Below are 19,522 nucleotides of genomic sequence, written 5' to 3'. Positions count from 1 at the left end.
CAACAGAGTTAGCACAGGTACCCAACTAGCACAATCAGCTATATAGTACTGTACTGTAATAGGTTTATAATACTTTTCACACAAATAATACATAAGAAACAACAAATATGAAAAATAAAGAACATTTTTAATCTTACAATATAGTACCTTGAAAAGCAATAGTGTGGTACAACAGCTGGCATACAGGGGCTGGCATGGAGTGAACAGGCAAGAAGAGTTACTGGAGGAGGGAGAGGAGGTGGGAGATGGTAGAGCTGAAGGATTGTCAGCAATAGAAGATGGAGGGCAAGCTGCAATTTCACTCACACCTGACATTGATGGCACAGGTTCTGGGCTTGGAATAAGGATGCTGTACTACTGTATTCCATACAGTACTGTACAGTAAAGTGCACAAGAGCACAGCTACTTTTAAAGGATGCACACACATGGCAGTGTATGCCAGACATGTGAATTAACTTATGTGATTGCACATGCGAATGCATGCTTGCATCTTTGAAAGTTCGCAACTTGAAGGTTTGTACGTAGGGGACTTACTATATCTCAAAACAAATGAAAATGGAAATACAACATATCAAATATTGTGGGATGCAGCAAAGGCAGTTCTAAGAGGAGAATTTATAGCGATAAATGCATATATTAAGAAATTAGAAAGAGTTCAAACAACCTAACTTTGCACCTTAAGGAACTAGAATATGAAGACCAAATTAAGCCAGAAGTTAGCAGAAGGAAAGAAATAATAAAGGTTAGAGCAGAAATAAATGAAACAGAGACCAGAAAAACAATAGAAAGGATTAACGAAACTAAGAGCTGGTTCTTTGAAAAGACAAACAAAATTGACAAACCTTTAGCCAGACTAAGAAAAAAAAAGACTCCGAGTTAGAAATGAAAGAGGAGACATTACAACTGATATTACGGAAATACATAGAATCATGAGACTACTATGAACAATTAATATGCCAACAAATTACATAAGCCAGAAGAAATGGATACATTTCTAGAAACACACAACCTTCCAAGACTGAATCAGGAAATCGAAAATCTGACCAGACTGGTAATCAGTGAAGAGATTGAATTGATAATCAAAAAACTTCAACACAGAAAATTCCAGGACCAGATGGCTTTACTGGAGAATTCTACCAAGCATTTAAAGAAAACACCAATCCTCCTCAAACTCTTCCAGAAAGGAGCAGGGAACACTCCAAACTCATTCTACAAAGCCAGCATTACCTTGACACCAAAACCACATAAAGATACCACAAGAAGGGCTTCCCTGGTGGCGCAGTGGTTGAGAATCTGCCTGCTAATGCAGGGGACATGGGTTCGATCCCTGGTCTGGGAGGATCCCACATGCCACGGAGCAACTAGGCCCGTGAGCCACAACTACTGAGCCTGCGCATCTGGAGCTTGTGCTCCGCAGTAAGAGAGGCCGCGATAGTGAGAGGCCCGCACACCGCGATGAAGAGTGACCCCCGCTTGCCACAACTAGAGAAAACCCTCACGCAGAAACGAAGACCCAACACAGCAAAAATAAATAAATTAATTAATAAAAAACTCCTACCCACCACCCCTCCCCAAAAAAGAAAAAGACCCTGTCTAATTCTTGAAAAAAAAAAAAAAGATACCACAAGAAAAGAAAACTATAGACGAACATCCTGATAAATATAGCTGCAAAAATTCTCAACAAATCAACAAAATATTAGCAAACTGAATTCAAGAACACCTTAAAAGGATTATACACCATGACCAAGTGGGATTTATCCCTGGGATACAAGAACGATTCAACATATGCAAATCAATAAATGTTAATACATCAATAAAATGAAAGATAAAAATCACTTCATGTCAACAGATGCAGAAAAAGCATTTGACAAAATACAGCATCCTTTCATGGTAAAACAAACAAACAAGCAAAAACCCTTAATAAATTGGGTGTAGAAGGAACATACCTCAACATAATAAGGGCCACATATGACAAACTCACAGCTAACACTATACTCAATGGAGAAAAACCAAAAGTATTTCCTCCAAGATCAGGAATAAGACAAAGATGCCCACTCTCATTACTCCTATTCAATATAATATTGGAAGTCCTAGCTACAGCAGTTAGGCAAAGCAAAGAAATACATCTAAATTAGAAAAGAAGTAAAATCGTCACTATTTGCTGATGATATGTTCATATATAAAGAAAATCCTAAAAACTCAGTCAAAAATATTGATTAATTGTTGCATTAATCAACTATTTCAGTAAAGTGGCAGGATGCAAAATCAACATACAGAAATTAGTTACATTCCTTTATGCTAATGATGAAGCATCTAAAATAGAAATCTAGAAGATGATCGCACTCACAGAAGCACTAAAAATGTAAAATACTTAGGAATAAATTTAACCAAGGAAGTGAAAGATCTGTACAATGAAAACTAAAAGACTTTGCTGAAAGAAATCAAAGCCATAAACAAATGGAAAGATGTCCTGTGTTCATGGATCAGAAGAATTGATATCGTTAAAATGGCCATACTACTCAAAGCCGTCTACAGATTGAGTGCAATCCCCATGAAAATACCAAAGACATTCTTCACAGAAATAGAAGAAACAATCCTAAAATTTGTGTGGAACCACAAAGGACCCCGAATAGCCAAAGCAATCCTGAGAAAAAAGAACAAAGCAATCAGGCATCTGGGTTTCAAACTATACTACAAAGCCATAGTAATAAAAATAGTATGGTGCTGGCACAAAAATAGACATAGCAACCAATGGAACAGTACAGAGCCTGGAATTAAATTCAGGCATATATGGTCAACTAATATTTGACAAGGGAGCCAAGAAAGCTCAATGGATAAAAGACAGTCTCTTCAACAGATGATGCTGGGGAAACTGGAGAAACACATGCAGAGCAATGAAATTGGACCCCTGTCTCACACCATTCACAAAAATTAACTCAAAACGGATCAAAGATTTAAACATAAGGCTCAAAACCGTACAACTTCAATAAGAAAGGAGGAAGCTCATCTATTGGTCATGGCAAGTTTTTTTGGACCTGACACCAAAAGCACGAACAACAAAAGCAAAAATCAGCAAATGGGCTCCATCAAACTCAGAAACTTCTGTACAGCAAAAGAAATAATTAACAAAATGAAAAGACAACCTACCGAATAGGAGAAACTTTTTGCAAACCATCTATCATGTAAGTGGTTAATATCCAAAATATATAGAGAACTTGTACAATTTAATAACAACAACCCAAAAACCCTGATTTAAAAATGGGCAGAAGAACTAAGACATTTTCAAAAGAGGATGTCAAAATGGCCAACAGGCACATGAAAAGATGCTCCACATCACTAATCATCAGGGAAACACAAATCAAAACCACAGTGAGCTATCACCTCACACCTGTTAGAATGGCTATCCTTAAGAAGGTAAGAGACAACAGGTGCCGGTGAGAATGTGATGAAAAGGGAACCCTTATACATTGTTGGTGGGAATGAAAATTTGTCCAACACTATGGAAAACAGTATGGAGGTTCCTCAATAAAATAAGTTCTCAATAAAAATAAGGCTACCTGGGGCCTCCCTGGTGGCGCAGTGGTTGAGAGTCCGCCTGCCGATGCAGGGGATACAGGTTCGTGCCCCGGTCTGGGAGGATCCCATATGCCGTGGAGCGGCTGGGCCCGTGAGCCATGGCCTCTGGGCCTGCGCATCCGGAGCCTGTGCTCCGCAACGGGAGAGGCCACAACAGTGAGAGGCCCGCATACCGCAAAAAGAAAAAAAAAAAAAATAAGGCTACCATACGATCCAGCAATTCCATTTCTGGGTATATGCCCAAAGGGAATGGAAACAGAATTTTGACAAGGTGCATGTACTCCCGTGTTTATTGAAGCATTATTCACAGTAGCCAAGATACGGAAACAACCCAGATGTTCATCAACAGACAGATGGATAAAAAAAGATGTGGTAGATATACACAGTGGAATCTTATTCAACCATGAGAAAGGAGGAAGGATATCCTGCTATTTTTGACAGCATAGATGGACCTTGAGCACATTATGCTGAGCGAGATAAGTCAGAGAAAGACAAGGACTGTATGATATCACTTATTTGTGGAATCTGGAAAAGTCCAACGTGTAAAAAGACAGTAAAATGTTGGTTACTAGGGGATGGGGTCAGGAGATAAGACTGATAGTGTTCAAGGGTAGAAACTTGTAACAGTGGGTAAATAAGCCATAGACAGTTAATGCACAGTGTAGTCAATATAGACAATGATACTGTACTATAATGATGTAATGTGATAATATCACTACAAGGGCAATCATATTACGATATATAAACGTATCAAAGTAACACACTGTACCCCTTAATTTACACAATGTTACATGCCAAATTTATTCAATTAAAAACAAGTTGGACAGGTCTTGAATTGTTGGGCTGTGGAGTTTGGACTTTGTTCTGTAGATCAGCCCAGCAGAGGATAGCATGGGTTGGAGTGGGAGAGTAGGGGCAGGAAAGTCAATTAGGTCTCTGTACCAGCTTAAATCAAGGCAGTAATGAAAATGGGTGAAGGTCCAATGTAGAAAATGTTATAAAAAGAGAATCAGACTTGGAAACTGAGTGAAAGCGTGAGATAAAAGAATGGAACGGTTAAGGGCTTCCCTGGTGGCACAGTGGTTGAGAGTCCGCCTGCTGATGCAGGGGATGTGGGTTCGTGCCCTGGTCCGGGAAGATCCCACATGCCACGGAGTGGCTGGGCCCGTGAGCCATGGCCGCTGAGCCTGCACGTCCGGAGCCTGTGCTCCGCAACGAGAGAGGCCACAACAGTGAGAGGCCCGCGTACCCCCCCAAAAAAAAAAGAATGGAAAGGTTAGAGTTCACTTGTCTTTAAAACCTTGTACTTGATAGGTTTAACCTCATAAAAAGTGAAAACTCCGGTATTTCAAAACAACCTATAAATTTCAAAGAAACAGGAGTGCCTAGGGAATTATATTTTCAACCCACGCAAATGGTATGAAACTACAAAACTAAAAGCCGAGAGTTCTCGGAAAACCACTAGGAAAAGGTAATACATCAATAGAAATGTATTTTTTCAGATAACGTTTTCACAGCTTATCAGGGAATGAAATAAATGTTTGCACTGACTGCAATGATCAGGACTATATAAAATAGTTTTAAACTTTACTCTTCTTATAACGTCTCTAGGTGTGTACGCTTGGATTGGCATTAATTTTGTCCTCGGACGATTCGAGCATATTGAAGATGGTAAGTATCGTGTTTCCAGCCAATGTATCTAACTGGAAGTTATGGCTTTTTCTGTTTCATGCAAAGCATAAAAAAGGAGCTGAGTGTTGTGCCACAGCCGGGTGTGTAGGAGCAGAGTGGGAGGTGCTGCTGTGTCACACAGTAAACTTGGTCTTAGTGGGGAAAAGCAAGCTGGGTCTGCCTAGGTACACTTGAAGCCACCATCAAAGCAGGATGACTCGTCCCAAGATCCCGCTTCTCTGCGTCTGTTCCATTCCAGTGGCTGTTTCTTGTTCTTTCCAGATGATGAGGCCGTTGTGGAAGTTAACATCCCTGGTAGCGAAAGCAGCAAAGCCATTCTCCGTAAAAGAACAGCCGGTATTCTCGACATGGGAGGCGTCTCAACCCAGATAGCGTACGAAGTCCCCAAAACTGTAAGCTTTGCCTCCTCACAGCAGGTTATTATCTGTACAAATTTCCTTCTGTTTGGTTTGATTTTCATTTAACATGTCTCCATCCATTTGTGTTTTGTTTTCTGAGTCTGAACACATCTTTACTGTGCTTGCTGAGGGTACCACCTTCTCAGCCCAGGAGAAAGGAGACGGGAGGAAACCAAGGCAAACCTCCACTAAGCCGTTTGTGTTTGTTCATTGAAGTCAGCTGGTTTGTTTTCTGAACTTACCTAGAATTTTCCTTTGGTGTATATGTCAGCCACACACTTGAGTTTTTGTTTCTATTTCCAGTCACTTCTTTTCTCAAAGGTACTGTAAAACTTAATATAATAGTATCAGATTTCTTAAGTTATGATTGGGAGAAATACTCTTGTGTGTGGCTCAGACAGCTTTTGATTTTTCTGGAAAGGATAGAGGTTTGTATCCACCGCTTCCACGTTTCTGAACTCATGGTTTACTCTGTCATTTCTGCATTATCCCCTTCGGTACTGTAGTTTCCCAGTAGGCTGGGTGGCCTTCTGTAGAGGGTGTCCAGATGCATTCCTGAATTGCTCTATGTCTTTATTACTGTTTCCATTCAGCTCTAGATTAATACCTAGCAGAGTGAGTGGTTAGGAAAGAGTGGAGCTGGACAAGCCTGAGCTGCATTGTCATCCTGTCCTCACTAGTTCTGGAATCTTATGCAAGTCACTTAGCTTTTTTGAGCGAGCCTCTTCAGCTATAAATGTGACGGCAAGTGCCTCTAACAGAGGGTTATCATAAGGCTGATTGAGGTAGTGCATATATCCAATGGCCTGCTAGGCACCTTGTATCAGCTCAGTAAACATTATTGAAGTATTTATTAAGCTCCTTAGAAAATGCTTTGTAAATTCGAGTATTACAATTTGTGTTTCCTGCTTCCCATCCAGACATGCCTCTAGAAGCTATTACACTCTTCGTACAAAATCATGTTTTCCCCTCAAGTAAAGTAAGAAACCCATAGAAAAGTAGTTTGGAAAAATATTTTCCATGGATGCATCATCCAAAAAAATTATTGTTAGCATTTTGGCATATTTCTTTTCATTCTTTTTTATCTGTTTATAGTGTTCAAAAATATGGTTGTTACAGTCTTACTGTTTGTACAATTTTTGTCCTTTATTTAGCACTGCATAAGCATATTCCTCCATAAACTTTATTACCATTATTAACTGACCCTACTTGAAATTGTATATATAGATGACATCCAGTTTTTTCTGTCACAGAATTGCAAAGGACATCTTTGTGTATAGAGACTTTTCAATATTTACGATTATTTTCAAAGCACAGGATTCCATAAATAGATTTACTAGATCAGAGGATATGAAACCACATTGCTAATGTCCCTTTTCAAAAAGTCATATCAGTATCACAAATGTGCAGCCCATCTGAAATTTCTTTAAGTCAGGCTTGTCGTATTGAATTAGGAGGGATGCTTAGAAGGACCCTTGGGAGATGCAGATGCAGAAATTTTTGCTCCTTTTTGACGAGAATTTTTGTAGGTGCCTCTTTTTAACAAGAGGTAATTGTTTTTGTATTGCTTAAAATACTAAAGTTTGTGGTCCTTACGTCTGTAGGAAGAAGTAGCTAAGAACTTATTGGCCGAATTTAACTTGGGATGTGACGTTCACCAAACTGAGCACGTGTACCGCGTCTACGTGGCCACATTTCTTGGGTTTGGTGGCAATGCTGCTCGACAGAGATACGAGGACAGAATATTTGCCAGCACAGTTCAAAAGAACAGGTAAAGCACCTTCCATTGCTCGGCCGTCACCCTGAAACCACGGTTTGTCCTCACAGAAGACATATCCAGGCCAAGCAGGGAGGCCTCAGTCAGCAGAAGCATATGAGCACGGTTAGCTGTTTATTGCCCCGCCCGCTGAGCTGGAGAAGAAATGAAAGGGCAGCAGGGTTCTGCCTTTGGCCCCAGCTCACCCGCCTCCAAAGAAGGCTTTCGTTCTCTCAGACCCATGGCTCCCCTGCTGGATTAGAGGTTTCACTTTCAAGATATTAAAATACTTTCGAACCCTGGGTGTTGCTATTCCAGATTGCAAAATCCTGCGGAAACTCAGCACCTGGGCCACTCAGATGTCCTGGAGGTCCCCAGGAAACGATGATAGCATTGAGTTACGGGATGTCCTGGCGGTGTCATGGGAAACCAGCCTGGCAGTTATTTAGTGAATAAGACCATAGTGAAGGAAGTTATTCACGAGAAAGAAATGATCTAGAAGTCAAAGTTAGTGATTTTAACCCTCTTTAGCAGTGAAATTTTAAAAAATGAGTTCATGAAGAATTCTGGTATAGAAAATATGCAAAAACACTTTAACAGTTTAAATTTATTTTATAAGTTTAAGTGTATACCAATTATTTATTTGAAATTAGTCCATAAGAACAGAAAAGCCATATGGATGAATAAAAAGTCTGAAATCTGGGGTTTTGTAAAATGGTATTAATTACTGTGCTTTGTTTTGTTTTGTTTTTGACTGCTCTGGGTCTTCGTTGCTGCACGTGGGCTTTCTCTAGTTGTGGTGAGCAGGGGCTGCTCTTCATTGCGGTGCATGGTCTTCTCATTGCGGTGGCTTCTCTTGCTTCAGAGCACGGGCTCTAGGCGTGCAGGCTTCAGTAGTTGTGGCTCTCAGGCTCAGTAGTTGTGGCATGTGGGCTCTAGAACGCGGGCTCAGCAGCTGCGGCGCATGGGCCCAGTTGCTCCGCAGCATGTGGGATCCTCCCAGACCAGGGCTCGAACCCCTGTTCCCTGCATTGGCAGGCGGACTCCCAACCACTGCGCCACCAGGGAAGCCCCTTTGTTTTGTTTTGACGAAACAATTTTGAGGAGAAAAATCCTGATTCATAGAAATAAATGATAGTGTATTTCCTTGATCTATTTTAATCTTTTTTGTTGTTGAGGTATAGTTGATGTACAATATTATATAAGTTTCAGGAGTACAACATAGTGATTCACAATTTTTAAAGGTTATATTTCATTTATAGTTATTATAAAATAATGGCTACAATTTAATCTTAATAAACCTGTGGAGGCCTGAACTTTAAGAAAGGCCAAGTCAGAGCCATTCATTACCTCATTTTCCAGAAATTCACATGTGTGAATAGGAGAAGCAGTAAAAACTTGTTCTTTGTCTGCTCCAGATGTTAACTGAATAGCGTTAGTTAAGAAAGATTAACTAGTCCCTGTTTCTTTTTAAAAATAGTATGTTATATAGCATACTTTAGTATAATTATTTTTAGTAATAGTCTTAAAATAGAAATATTTTATAAGTGATGTTTAAATTAGAATTTTGGAGAAACACCTTCTGCAACCCTAATTTTTACTAATTGGTTTTAATGTCAAGAAGGTTATATAATGGACATTGCAGTGGTACTTTTTAATTTAGTTGTAGAGCAACTAAAAACTGTAACATGAAGTATACATTTGACTCATCTTGGACTTTTATAATAATTGTAAATGTTAGTCATCACTTTTTACATATGTCATGAATTGAGCCTTGAAATGCATATTTATCCCTTTGCCATTAGGAGTGATGATTGATTTTTTAAAATTACTTAAACATTTTTAGTGCATTTTGAGTTGCCCTGATCTTAGGAATAAACAACTTGTCAGTTGAGTGGCAGGTAAAAAGTTGACTTAATGTCAGTGACTGAATATCAAATTCAGGTGCCTTCCTAATAGTTAAACACCTTTTAGGCCCATGGGATTTCCTGGTATCAAACAGTAACATAACTCCAGCTGTTGTATGCTCTTTTCTACTTCTCAGTTGCTTAATGGTGAGGACACACAGTAGGATGACAGATCTGGACATTTCATCGGCAGATAGTAAGCATAGGGCATTTCAGTGAACAAGTTAAGATTTCTACAGGACTTCTCAAAGCCTGTAGTACAATAGAAACTGTTATTTGCTGCAGTTGGGATCAATAGTTGGTTAACTTAAAAATTTAGTTAAAACAGAGAATCATAAAAATAGAATCAACCCCAAGCACTTTGTTTTAACTTATATATTCATTTGCCAATCTTTTGCTCTGGACTAAAGGCTTTTCTTAGGCTATTTCTCTGGCAGGTACTGCACCCACTCATCTTGATGTCATTTTGGATACCAGGGCCTTAAAGACATCTGTGAAGCAATTTGATACCAATTTCATCTAGATTTTTATTAATTTTTCCCAAATTTTTTTCTTTTAATCTTGATAACACCTAATTTGACACCGGTTTTCTAGTGATCTGCCTTTATCATATTTTTCTAAGCCATCTAACCTTAGCTTTAACAGCACCAGCGACTTCTTGTCACAGTCACATTTCATCTGTATATAATTAAAATCAAAAGCACTAGTGGCAGAAGCGGGGCTGGGAACAGCACAGTGGTGGGCGTTGGACTGCAGTGAGTGGGACACTGGGAGGTGCTTGTTAACTGCGGACCCGCAGCAGCCGTGGACACCAGCCTATGTCACAGGTCACGGAAAGCGTCAGTAATCTGACCAAGTCACAGTTCCACTGGACCCCGTTCAGCTGTCTGCTGTACACACATGTGTATCATGAATCTCCAGGAGGGGCTTGAGTCCGTGTTTTCCCAACTTAATTTTTCCAGCACCCCCTTTTTTTTTTTAAGAAGATGTTGGGGGTAGGAGTTTATTAATTAATTTATTTATTTTTGCTGTGTTGGGTCTTCGTTTCTGTGCGAGGGCTTTCTCTAGTTGTGGCCAGCAGGGGCCACTCTTCATCGCGGTGCACGGGCCTCTCACTATCGCGGCCTCTCTTGTTGCGGAGCACAGGCTCCAGACGCGCAGGCTCAGTAGTTGTGGCTCACGGGCCTAGTTGCTCCGTGGCATGTGGGATCCTCCCAGACCAGGGCTCGAACCCGGGTCCCCTGCATTAGCAGGCAGATTCTCAACCACTGCACCACCAGGGAAGCCCCCGGAACCCTTTTGTGTTCCACAGGGCAGAGTTTGAGAAACACTGACTTGCAGCCACTTTCTTCTTCACACAGCTTTCTGTTGGTCTCATGATGAAGTTTCTCTTTGTCCTGTAGGCTCCTGGGGAAACAGACAGGGCTGACTCCTGACACTCCGTACCTGGACCCCTGCCTCCCCCTGGACATTAAAGATGAAATCCAGCAGAATGGACAGACACTGTACCTGCGGGGCACGGGAGACTTTGACCTGTGCCGAGAGACCATCCAGCCTTTCATGAACAAAACAAACGAGACGCAGACCTCCCTCAATGGGGTCTACCAGCCCCCGATTCACTTCCAGAACAGTGAATTCTACGGCTTTTCCGAATTCTACTACTGTACTGAGGATGTGCTACGGATGGGGGGAGACTACAGCGCTGCCGCATTCACGAGAGCTGCGAAGGTAACCGCCCAGGAAGCCAGGGTCGATGGCGACGGGCCCAAGTCCAGAGCAGGGCAAGGGGGAGGGCGAAGGCTGTGTGTGCAGCACCTCGGCAGCCCTGCTCCCTTGGTTGGGCCAGAGGAATAGGCACAGCAGAAGCAGAAAGTCCCCTGTGAGACTGCGCTGGCCCTCAGTGGCTCCCAGAGGACCGTCTTTTACGTGTAATAGTGTAATTCTGATCTGACGGTTCCTCGCAGCTTCCGACCCTTTGTCTTCAGGACCCCTTTTCTCCTGTTCTCCCTGCCTTCCTGACCCTTCCCTGGGCTCTCAGCCTCAGCGCCTGCTAGGTTTCACGACTGCAGACAAGCTCCCCTTTCTCCCCATTCTCTTCTGCTATGTTGTCTCGGTCATGGCATCACTCAACCATCTAGTTCCCCTCCCCCAAACCCAGGAGTTACAGACTTCTGCCTGTCACTCATCCATCCCTCACCGTACACCCCATCAGAGCAGTCATCAAGCATGTTACTGTATGTCATACATTTTCTCAGAGCCCTGCTCTCCCTACTTTCTGTCCTACCCTCGCTGTCCTAGTCCTGGCCACTCTCTGTCGCCCGCACTATGCAGGGGCCTCCCCGTGGTCCTCCTGCATCTGGTCCCCCCTCTGGAGTTCATCCTCCACACCACTCCCAAGTGTTCTGTCTGAAACCCAAGTGCAGCCACCTGCTCTCCTAGTGAAAGTCTTCAGTGGCTTTCTCTTGCTTCCAGGATGAATTTCAAATACTTCAGTGTTTCCTTCCCACCCTGTTGCCTCATCTCCCCACCTAGCACTTGATACTCTAATCGTATCAGGCATCTGTTTGTTGCCTTCCCATCTGTTCTCCCTCCCATCTTGTCTTCGTCCGTCGTGTTTCCTCTGCCTGACATGCATCCTCACCCTCTCACCCCAGGCTGAGTGCCATTCTCTGTATCCCCTGTTGTGACTTTCACTGCCCCTGTGAGCCTCAATGTCTTCATCCTTTAAATAGAGGTTGGAATAGCAGCTATGTCAAGGAATTGTCTGAAGCATTACATTTAGAAAAGGTGCCAACACAGGGTTCAGTAAATGTTAGTTGTTAATATAAACATTACAGATAACTTCAGGAAAAGGTGGCACCTCTTTCCCTTCTCTTGAAGACAAAGCCTTTCGTAATCATCTTTGTGTTCCCAGAACCTTGCACCATATAGCCACAGACACAGGTTTTCAGTCTGACCTGGCTGAAGGACTGCTTCACTTTTCCAAAAGTCTGTGCCTGTCACATGCGGTCACTGGGGGGAGAAACTTAGCAGCTTTGAAGAGGTCGGTTGTGGGCAGTGAGATTCTCTTTAACAATAACTTTGGCTGAATTTTAAGACAAAGAACAAGCGTTGTCTCAGCTCATCAGTAAACATTCACAGAGTGTTTGTGTGTCTCGTCCTCGTGGGTCACAGACACAAGCTTGTGTCTCCTAATTGGAAGGATATGTTTGTTATGAATATGAATTTGGTAAAAACTTTTGAAATGAAAAACATTTAATAAACCTTTCCTAGTGATTTATTTGGGGTGAAATTTCTTTCAGGATTATTGTGCAACAAAGTGGTCGATCTTGCGGGAGCGCTTTGACCGAGGACTGTATGCTTCTCACGCCGACCTCCACAGGCTCAAGTAAGTCGTAGACAGCTGGGCCCAGGGTGTGTTGAAGAAACTGTGTGTCCATTCTTGGCCACACCATGGTCCCAGTCTACCTTCTTGTCCTCACCAGTCCCTACTCCTCCTCATCCCCTCCAGGCTCCTTTCAGATGAATGGCAAATACTCGTGCTCAAACGTGTCTTGCAGTTTGGGGCTCAGTTTTGCTTTTCCGTCCACCTGGAACTCCCCTGTGCATCCTCTCCTCGTTGATGTCCTGCCCAGACATCAGAGGTCAGATGCTGTCCCTTCCAAGTCTTCCTCTGTCCACTTAGCTAGGCTCCATCCCTCTCTGCGAGTCTCCAGAGCGCTCGTTATGTCCCTCTTGTGGCGTTTACCATGTTCTGTTTTTATAGTTATTTGTAGCTTTTTAAAAATCTTCTTTCATTATAAGTCATTTAAGCACATTGGCTATCTTATTATTTATTTTGATGTCTTATTACTTGCTTAGCCCAGTGCTTTGCAGAAAGCAACCCTCTGATAAATGTTTAGAATCATAGGGCTTCCCTGTTGGCGCAGTGGTTGAGAGTCCGCCTGCCAATGCAGGGGACACGGTTTCGTGCCCCGGTCTGGGAAGATCCCACATGCCACGGAGCGGCTGGGCCCGTGAGCCATGGCCACTGAGCCTGCACGTCCGGAGCCTGTGCTCCGCGGTGGGAGAGGCCACAGCAGTGAGAGGCCCGCGTACCGCAAAAAATATATATATATATATTTAGAATCATAGATTATCAGAGCTGAAAAGGACCTGCCTATCTTGTCATTTTATAATAAAGAAACTGAGGTCCAGAGAAGGTGGAACTTGCTCAGTATTTATTCAGAACTGAATTGAGTAAGTGATGCAAGGCCTGAGGGGAAAAATCTCCCGCGGCCACGTATTAAATTACACGGAGACCAAGCTTCATGAGCAGGTGAGTGGTGTGGGACAGAGGGCGTAAAGCAAGCACATCAGCTGGAGATGCGTGCGGATGGTTTCGCCCTCAGAGTGCAGGCCTCGTGAAGCCTGTGAAGCCTGTGCACCCCCGCTGATCACAGAGGGTAAGGCCGGCTCCGCGAACGTGCTTCTGGACCCACCCAGTGACTCCGTCCCACTCCCACGTTTGTGCTATTTGTAGGTATCAGTGCTTCAAATCCGCCTGGATGTTTGAGGTGTTCCACAGGGGCTTCTCGTTTCCTGTCAACTACAGAAATTTAAAGACGGCTTTGCAAGTTTACGACAAGGAGGTTCAGTGGACCCTCGGAGCAATACTCTACAGGACCCGCTTTTTACCCTTAAGGTATGGCTGCGAATTTGGTAATGAGAATCCAACAGCAGATGCTTCCCTGCATCCGAGGCGTCGTGGGCAGTGGGTGTGGCCGTTTGGGGCGTTGTTAGCGCTGGCCATGGGCAGAATGGGGGAGTCGGGGAGGTCTGACTTGGTTTCCCCCCCGGAGCCTCCTCCCTTCCCAGCCCACCATCCCAGCAAAGGCGCCACGAAAGTGCTTATTCTCAGCTGTGTGTTCCCTAGCCCCTGCACAGAAGGGTCCATTCCAGGGTCCTTAACCTTTATGACCTTGGACCCCTTCTCAAAATCTTGTTTTTAATGCATAATGTAAATACATAGGCTATAGAGGAAACCATTGTATTGCAGTACATTTATCAGAATATTACAGAAGACAAATATGTGATACAGTGATATACGTTCTTCTTTATTCGCACATTAAATAGCAAGACCTGGCAGCAGAATTCGTACTTCCTGTAAGTTCAGTGTGATGATGCCTGTTGATGATATTTTGAGGCATCTGCAAAACACCACAGTGTGATGTAAAAGATCTGTGAGTTTCTCTAGGAACAGAGTCACTAGTTCTGCTGATACTATAGTAGCAATGGTTTTTTGTCTACATTCACGTTCAGTGAAAATACTGCATTACAACCAGAGATTGGTAAAATAAAGATGCGCCTTTTTTCCCACTCAAGTTCACAGACTTAGCTGTCAGTTGACCCCCCGCCCCATAAGAACCCTGGTTCACTAACAAATGAGATGTTAGCTGTTTTTGTTTTTTCCCTTCATTTAATTAAGCATCTCCCAGCAGCACATTTAGCTGGGTTAATTGCAAAACTTGTGAGTAGTGGGTGTTACTGATCATAAACATGTGATTTGATTCCACATTAGCTTCTGTGTATTAGTGAAACACTCACAGTTGTAACTTTCTCTGATTTTTGTTACCCAAATTATAATGCTGGTAACAGCTACAGGCTTAAGAATACCCTTTCACATGTTATCGTGTTCATACTTACAACTACCCTCTGCTGGGCCACATTATCCTACATTTTAGAGGAGGGGAAACTGAGTCTGGGAGACTGAGGTTACAGCTTCTGTCTGCAGAGCTGAGTCCTAAACCAGGTCCCTCCCACCCACGCTGCGCATCAATACATCACACTTTCCACCTGCCTAGTTCTCACGTTTGTTCTTGTTCCCGTGTGGGCAGAGATATCCAGCAGGAGACCTTCCGGGCCAGCCACGCACACTGGCGGGGCTTCTCCTTTGTGTACAATCACTACCTGTTCTCGGGCTGCTTCCTGGTAGTCCTGCTCGCCATCGTCCTCTACCTGCTGCGGCTGCGGCGCATCCACAGGCGGGCCCCGCGCAGTGGCTCAGCCACCACCGTCTGGCTGGAGGACGGCCTTCCGTCCCAGAAGATCGCCAGTACCTTGTGAGCCGGAGTTCGAGCCCCAGAAAGACTCTAAAGGAAAAGCCATTTTTGCCTCAGGGTTTCTCCTCTTCATTCTCATTTGTTTTGTTTTTCCTTTCCCTTTTTGTTCCTTGAAACAAAACCAAAATCCACCGTTCGTAAACTCTGCTGTCCTAGAAGCATTGCATTTAGCCGTTCAGTGTCCAGCTTTAAGTTGCGGAATAGGGAAAAGGGAACATCACTTCATTTTTGCTGCATAGGATATCTGCCAAAAATTACTAAGATTTTTGGTTGTTCTCTAAGGTATATTTGATTTTAAACAGATGCACTTTATATTGGAGGCAAACGGCAGGCTTTTCTCTGTCAGGGGAGGTGGGACCGAGGGGTGACGCTTTCACAGAACCAGAACACATACCGACTGGACCGATCATCCCCTTTTTCTCTGTCTTGAAAGCGCTAACCTAAAGAGGGAGATGTTTAGTTTTATTTATTGTTCAGGGCTGTTGCTGTTTGTTTTCTTTGCAGGTTAAAAAAATCAAAACTGTTTATATCCAAAATAGAGAGGTACAGGCACCAAGAGGTAACAGTTTTTAAAATTGATAGTGAAGAGACCTGAAAAATATGAAATGATGACCAGAGCGCTGTGTGTGTGTGAGGGTGAGAGTGTGTGTCTGTAAGGGTGAGAGTGGTGTGTGTGAGAGTGAGAGTGTGTGCACGCGCACATGTGTATGAAAACCACTGATGGGAAAAAGTGAGGGAGTGGTGTTCTCACTTTTAAAAGCACACACTTCAGAATGCAGTGTTTCATTTCATTTAGAACAATCATCCCCCGTTACCGTTACTACTTCTGACCACAGGTAGTTACTTTCTTCATGCCACCTTTCAGCGGCCTTAGAACACCACGTTTTTGAGTTGGAAAATTCATAGTTCACTAGTTTCGGTGTTGTTAGAACTGGAGCTGGTGCTTGTCAACAGGCACGTCCGTATTTCTCAGTAGCTCGTTTGTGCTTGTTTAATTGTGCTCCGGTTTCTTCCATCTTCAAGTTGGTATCCCCCTGCCCTCGTATTTCAGAGACCTGGCTTGACTGTCGCGGTTGAGGCTGTGCTGGCCGGGCCACTGTAAATCCAAATGAAGTGAAGAACTGAACACAAGAAACCAACTCACAGTTTGAAGAAAACGCGTTTGACATTTTAAACAAAAACCTAAAAAGGACAACTGGATCGCCGTGTATGAGATTAGTGGGTTTTCACCTATTGGTTTAGTTTAGAAGCTTTGGGAATTCTCATGCATAGTTTTTTAGGCGATGTTCTTTGTGTGTGTGTGTGTGTGTGTGTGTGCACACAAGCTATTTCTTAACTCCAGAACAGCTAAATTCGTCTAGTTGGTAACAAATGTATATTTCCAGAATCATCCACTGCTTTTTAAAAAAATCAATGATGAGAGAAAGAATTCAGGTTCTGAAGCCCTTATTTAATTTAGAAAAAATTTTTAGATTTTCATCTCGTCTATTAATTACTTAAAAACGTGGCATACAAGTATATTGATGACTTAAAGATTATGAACTTATGAAAGAAATGCAAATCCTGTGATTCTGCTCTTCAAAGTGAATATTCTAACAACACACAAATTATTGGTAGAAAGTTTGCCTCTCAAATATAAAGAAGGTTAGAGGAGCTGTATGGTGGTATAACATCTGATGTGTAGAGAGAGTTGTTTCAGAGAGGATGGAGACAGATGTCTCTCGAAAAATCCAGCTTCTGAAATGCTGGTCTCCAGCTATTTAAATGCTTAGTCCCTGGTAAATACTGTTCCTTTTCAAGACGCAGCCACACACGAGCTGTGTCGTGGGTACCCCAGGGGCGTAGTGAGCTGGCATGCTTCTCCTTGACTTCTTAAAGAAGGTTTGCCCTGTGGACTGTGGGTGGCATTAGTGGTGAAGAAGAAGTAAGTTTACGTGTTAGCTTTTCTGCCACCAGCCATTTGGAGTAGTAAGGCCCTAACCTGCAGAATGAAAATTTTCCAATGCCTAGAATATGTGATTTGGCCTTTCAAATCAAGGCAAGGATAAGCTAGCATAGGCACAGATCTAAATAGGCCTAAATTAAGACCTCCTATGATAAATAGCCACTTTGTAAATAAAGGGTGCTAACCTGGCCCAGCTCTGTACCATTTGGGGAGCGCAGTAGAGACCAGCATGGAGGATCCAAGCCTGAGCATCCATCTGCAGGGACCTAACTAACTCTCCAAAGGAAGTCCCCAAATTAGGGTTCCAAGGCCCAGCGGCCTTATACTTTGCACAGTTCGGTGCCGTGTCCCCTGCCAAAGAACTCCCGGAGCAGGCCTGGCAAACTTGCCCACAGAGAAAATCTAGGAGACCCTTGAGCTAAGAATGGTTTTTCAATTTTTAAAGGGTCATTAAAGAAAAAAAAAGTGACAGATACACAACAGAGACTGCATGTGGCCTGTAGAGCCTCAAATATTTACTAAGTGTCCCTTTACAGAAGACATCTGCTGACCCTGCGTGGAGAGTCCCGTTCAAGAACAGATACACAGCCACATCCTCTTCATTCAGGAAGGTAGTTACCACCCATGAGCACAAAAAGAGGGGCAAGAGAAGTGACCAAACTTCAATCCCCAAATAGTTGTTTATGCTCCAGAATTTCACTTATCTTTTCCTCTAGATTCTTTTCAAGATGGGTTTTCTAATAAACCAAGTAGCATACTCCTCCTTCTCCCCGCCCAAATTTAAAACGTGCTGTTCAGGAGGGCTCGCAGTGTTGTGCTGAGATCTCTGCAGTCATGAGAAGGGCTCAGTAGCTTCTCCCCACCCAGCACCAGGGACGAGAAGACGGCCAGGAACTTTCTCTCAGCGATGCAGGCGCAGGCTGGGGTGAGAGGCAAGCACCGGAGGGGGCTTAACTCAGGAAGGAAAGAATATCAGTTAAGGGCTGGCCAAGAAGGCAGTAAACTCTGAACACGTTTAGCAACAGAAAGCAAGAGAAATTGGACCGGTGGGAACTTGCTAAAAGCCTCGCAGAGAACAATGTTATGTGTTAACTCTTGGTGGAAAGACTCCTCCAGTAAACGCTTCTGTTCCATCGTCATATCTGTGCTGCTGCTTTCTGAACCTCCAGAGGATGTTCTCGAAGATTTTACAGTCCACTTAAAAGTACAAACAGACTGATTTGTACCGGTGGTTTCTGCCCATTTTCACCCTAAACTGCTGGCTTTCTGCAGCACTCCCCACCTCGGGGGCTGGGCAGACGCTTGCTCTCCCGGCATCACAGCTGTGCACCCAGGAGGGCAAGCTCTAGATTACCCAGTGTTTAAATTTGAAACTCAGGCCTACATAGGATACTTTTCCTTCTGAGAAGCCTGCACCGCTTAGCAAGAAACTCCAAGAGGCAAATGTGTTTTCCAAGCTTTTAAAAAAAATCAGCTTTAGAATTTTGTGTGGTAACGTGCAATGCAGCAAAACTACCTATGAGTAAATTATTTAGTTATTTATTTCTATTTCAGGGTTTTGTTTTTTATGATTTTTATTGATTTTCCCCTTCCGTAATGAATGATGTGACCAACCAAGGAGAATTCTTTGTTCTGTTACTAAGATTATATTTTACGTTTAGGAATTGTACAAACTAAGGGAGCATCTTTAAATGTTTTTTATTTAAATGATGTTTTCCATTCAAAGAAGAATTATCTTCGGGAGATGGTTGTGGTGTCTATCACTTTCTGTATTTGGCAACCTCACATTGCCACCCTCCACACGGATGAGTGTCGAGAATAAAAAGTTCATTCGGTGGCCCACAGACTGTGTGAGCTTGCTTTCTTGGGATTTAAAGAGATTTTTCTCTGATGTTTGAATCAAGTTATCTGTTAGAATGCTTAGTTGAACTTGAATCTACATTCAGTAAAATAAATGGTCTGAGTCTGACTGCGCACTCCATGCCTTTGCTGTATCTGGCGTGCGTGTAGTGAAGCTCTGCTGTGTGCGGGTTTCCCTGTGTGCAGGGAAACCAAGCATTTCACAAGGAGAAATATATACCATGGTGTAATAGCAACGCCTTCGTCAACAATAAAGGCCATCCTGAGACTAAGGTTTTTAAGGTTAT

General features: G+C 43.0%; 1 protein-coding gene across 6 annotated transcripts in view; it reads left to right on the top strand.

Moving 5' to 3' along the window:
- The window catches only part of ENTPD4 (ectonucleoside triphosphate diphosphohydrolase 4), a 41,178-nt gene extending 21,959 nt beyond the window's left edge, over positions 1-19,219 (top strand). For 3 of the 6 annotated variants that reach the window (XM_060102552.1, XM_060102553.1, XM_060102550.1), the window contains 7 exons: positions 5,188-5,247; positions 5,530-5,684; positions 7,271-7,437; positions 10,733-11,057; positions 12,632-12,717; positions 13,852-14,013; positions 15,206-19,219. In XM_060102552.1, coding sequence (XP_059958535.1) covers positions 5,188-5,247; positions 5,530-5,684; positions 7,271-7,437; positions 10,733-11,057; positions 12,632-12,717; positions 13,852-14,013; positions 15,206-15,434 — 1,184 coding nt within the window. In that variant the 3' untranslated portion in view covers positions 15,435-19,219. The remainder of the gene's footprint in view (positions 1-5,187; positions 5,248-5,529; positions 5,685-7,270; positions 7,438-10,732; positions 11,058-12,631; positions 12,718-13,851; positions 14,014-15,205) is intronic. The other 3 variants (XM_060102555.1, XM_060102551.1, XM_060102554.1) reach the window with 2 other exon arrangements.
- The last annotated feature ends 303 nt before the right edge of the window (positions 19,220-19,522 follow it).

The sequence above is a fragment of the Mesoplodon densirostris genome, chromosome 6 (genome assembly GCF_025265405.1).
Source record: "Mesoplodon densirostris isolate mMesDen1 chromosome 6, mMesDen1 primary haplotype, whole genome shotgun sequence".
NCBI lineage: Eukaryota > Metazoa > Chordata > Mammalia > Artiodactyla > Ziphiidae > Mesoplodon > Mesoplodon densirostris.
Note: the sequence above shows the minus strand (reverse complement) of the source record. Positions and strands in the feature narration are given on the sequence as shown.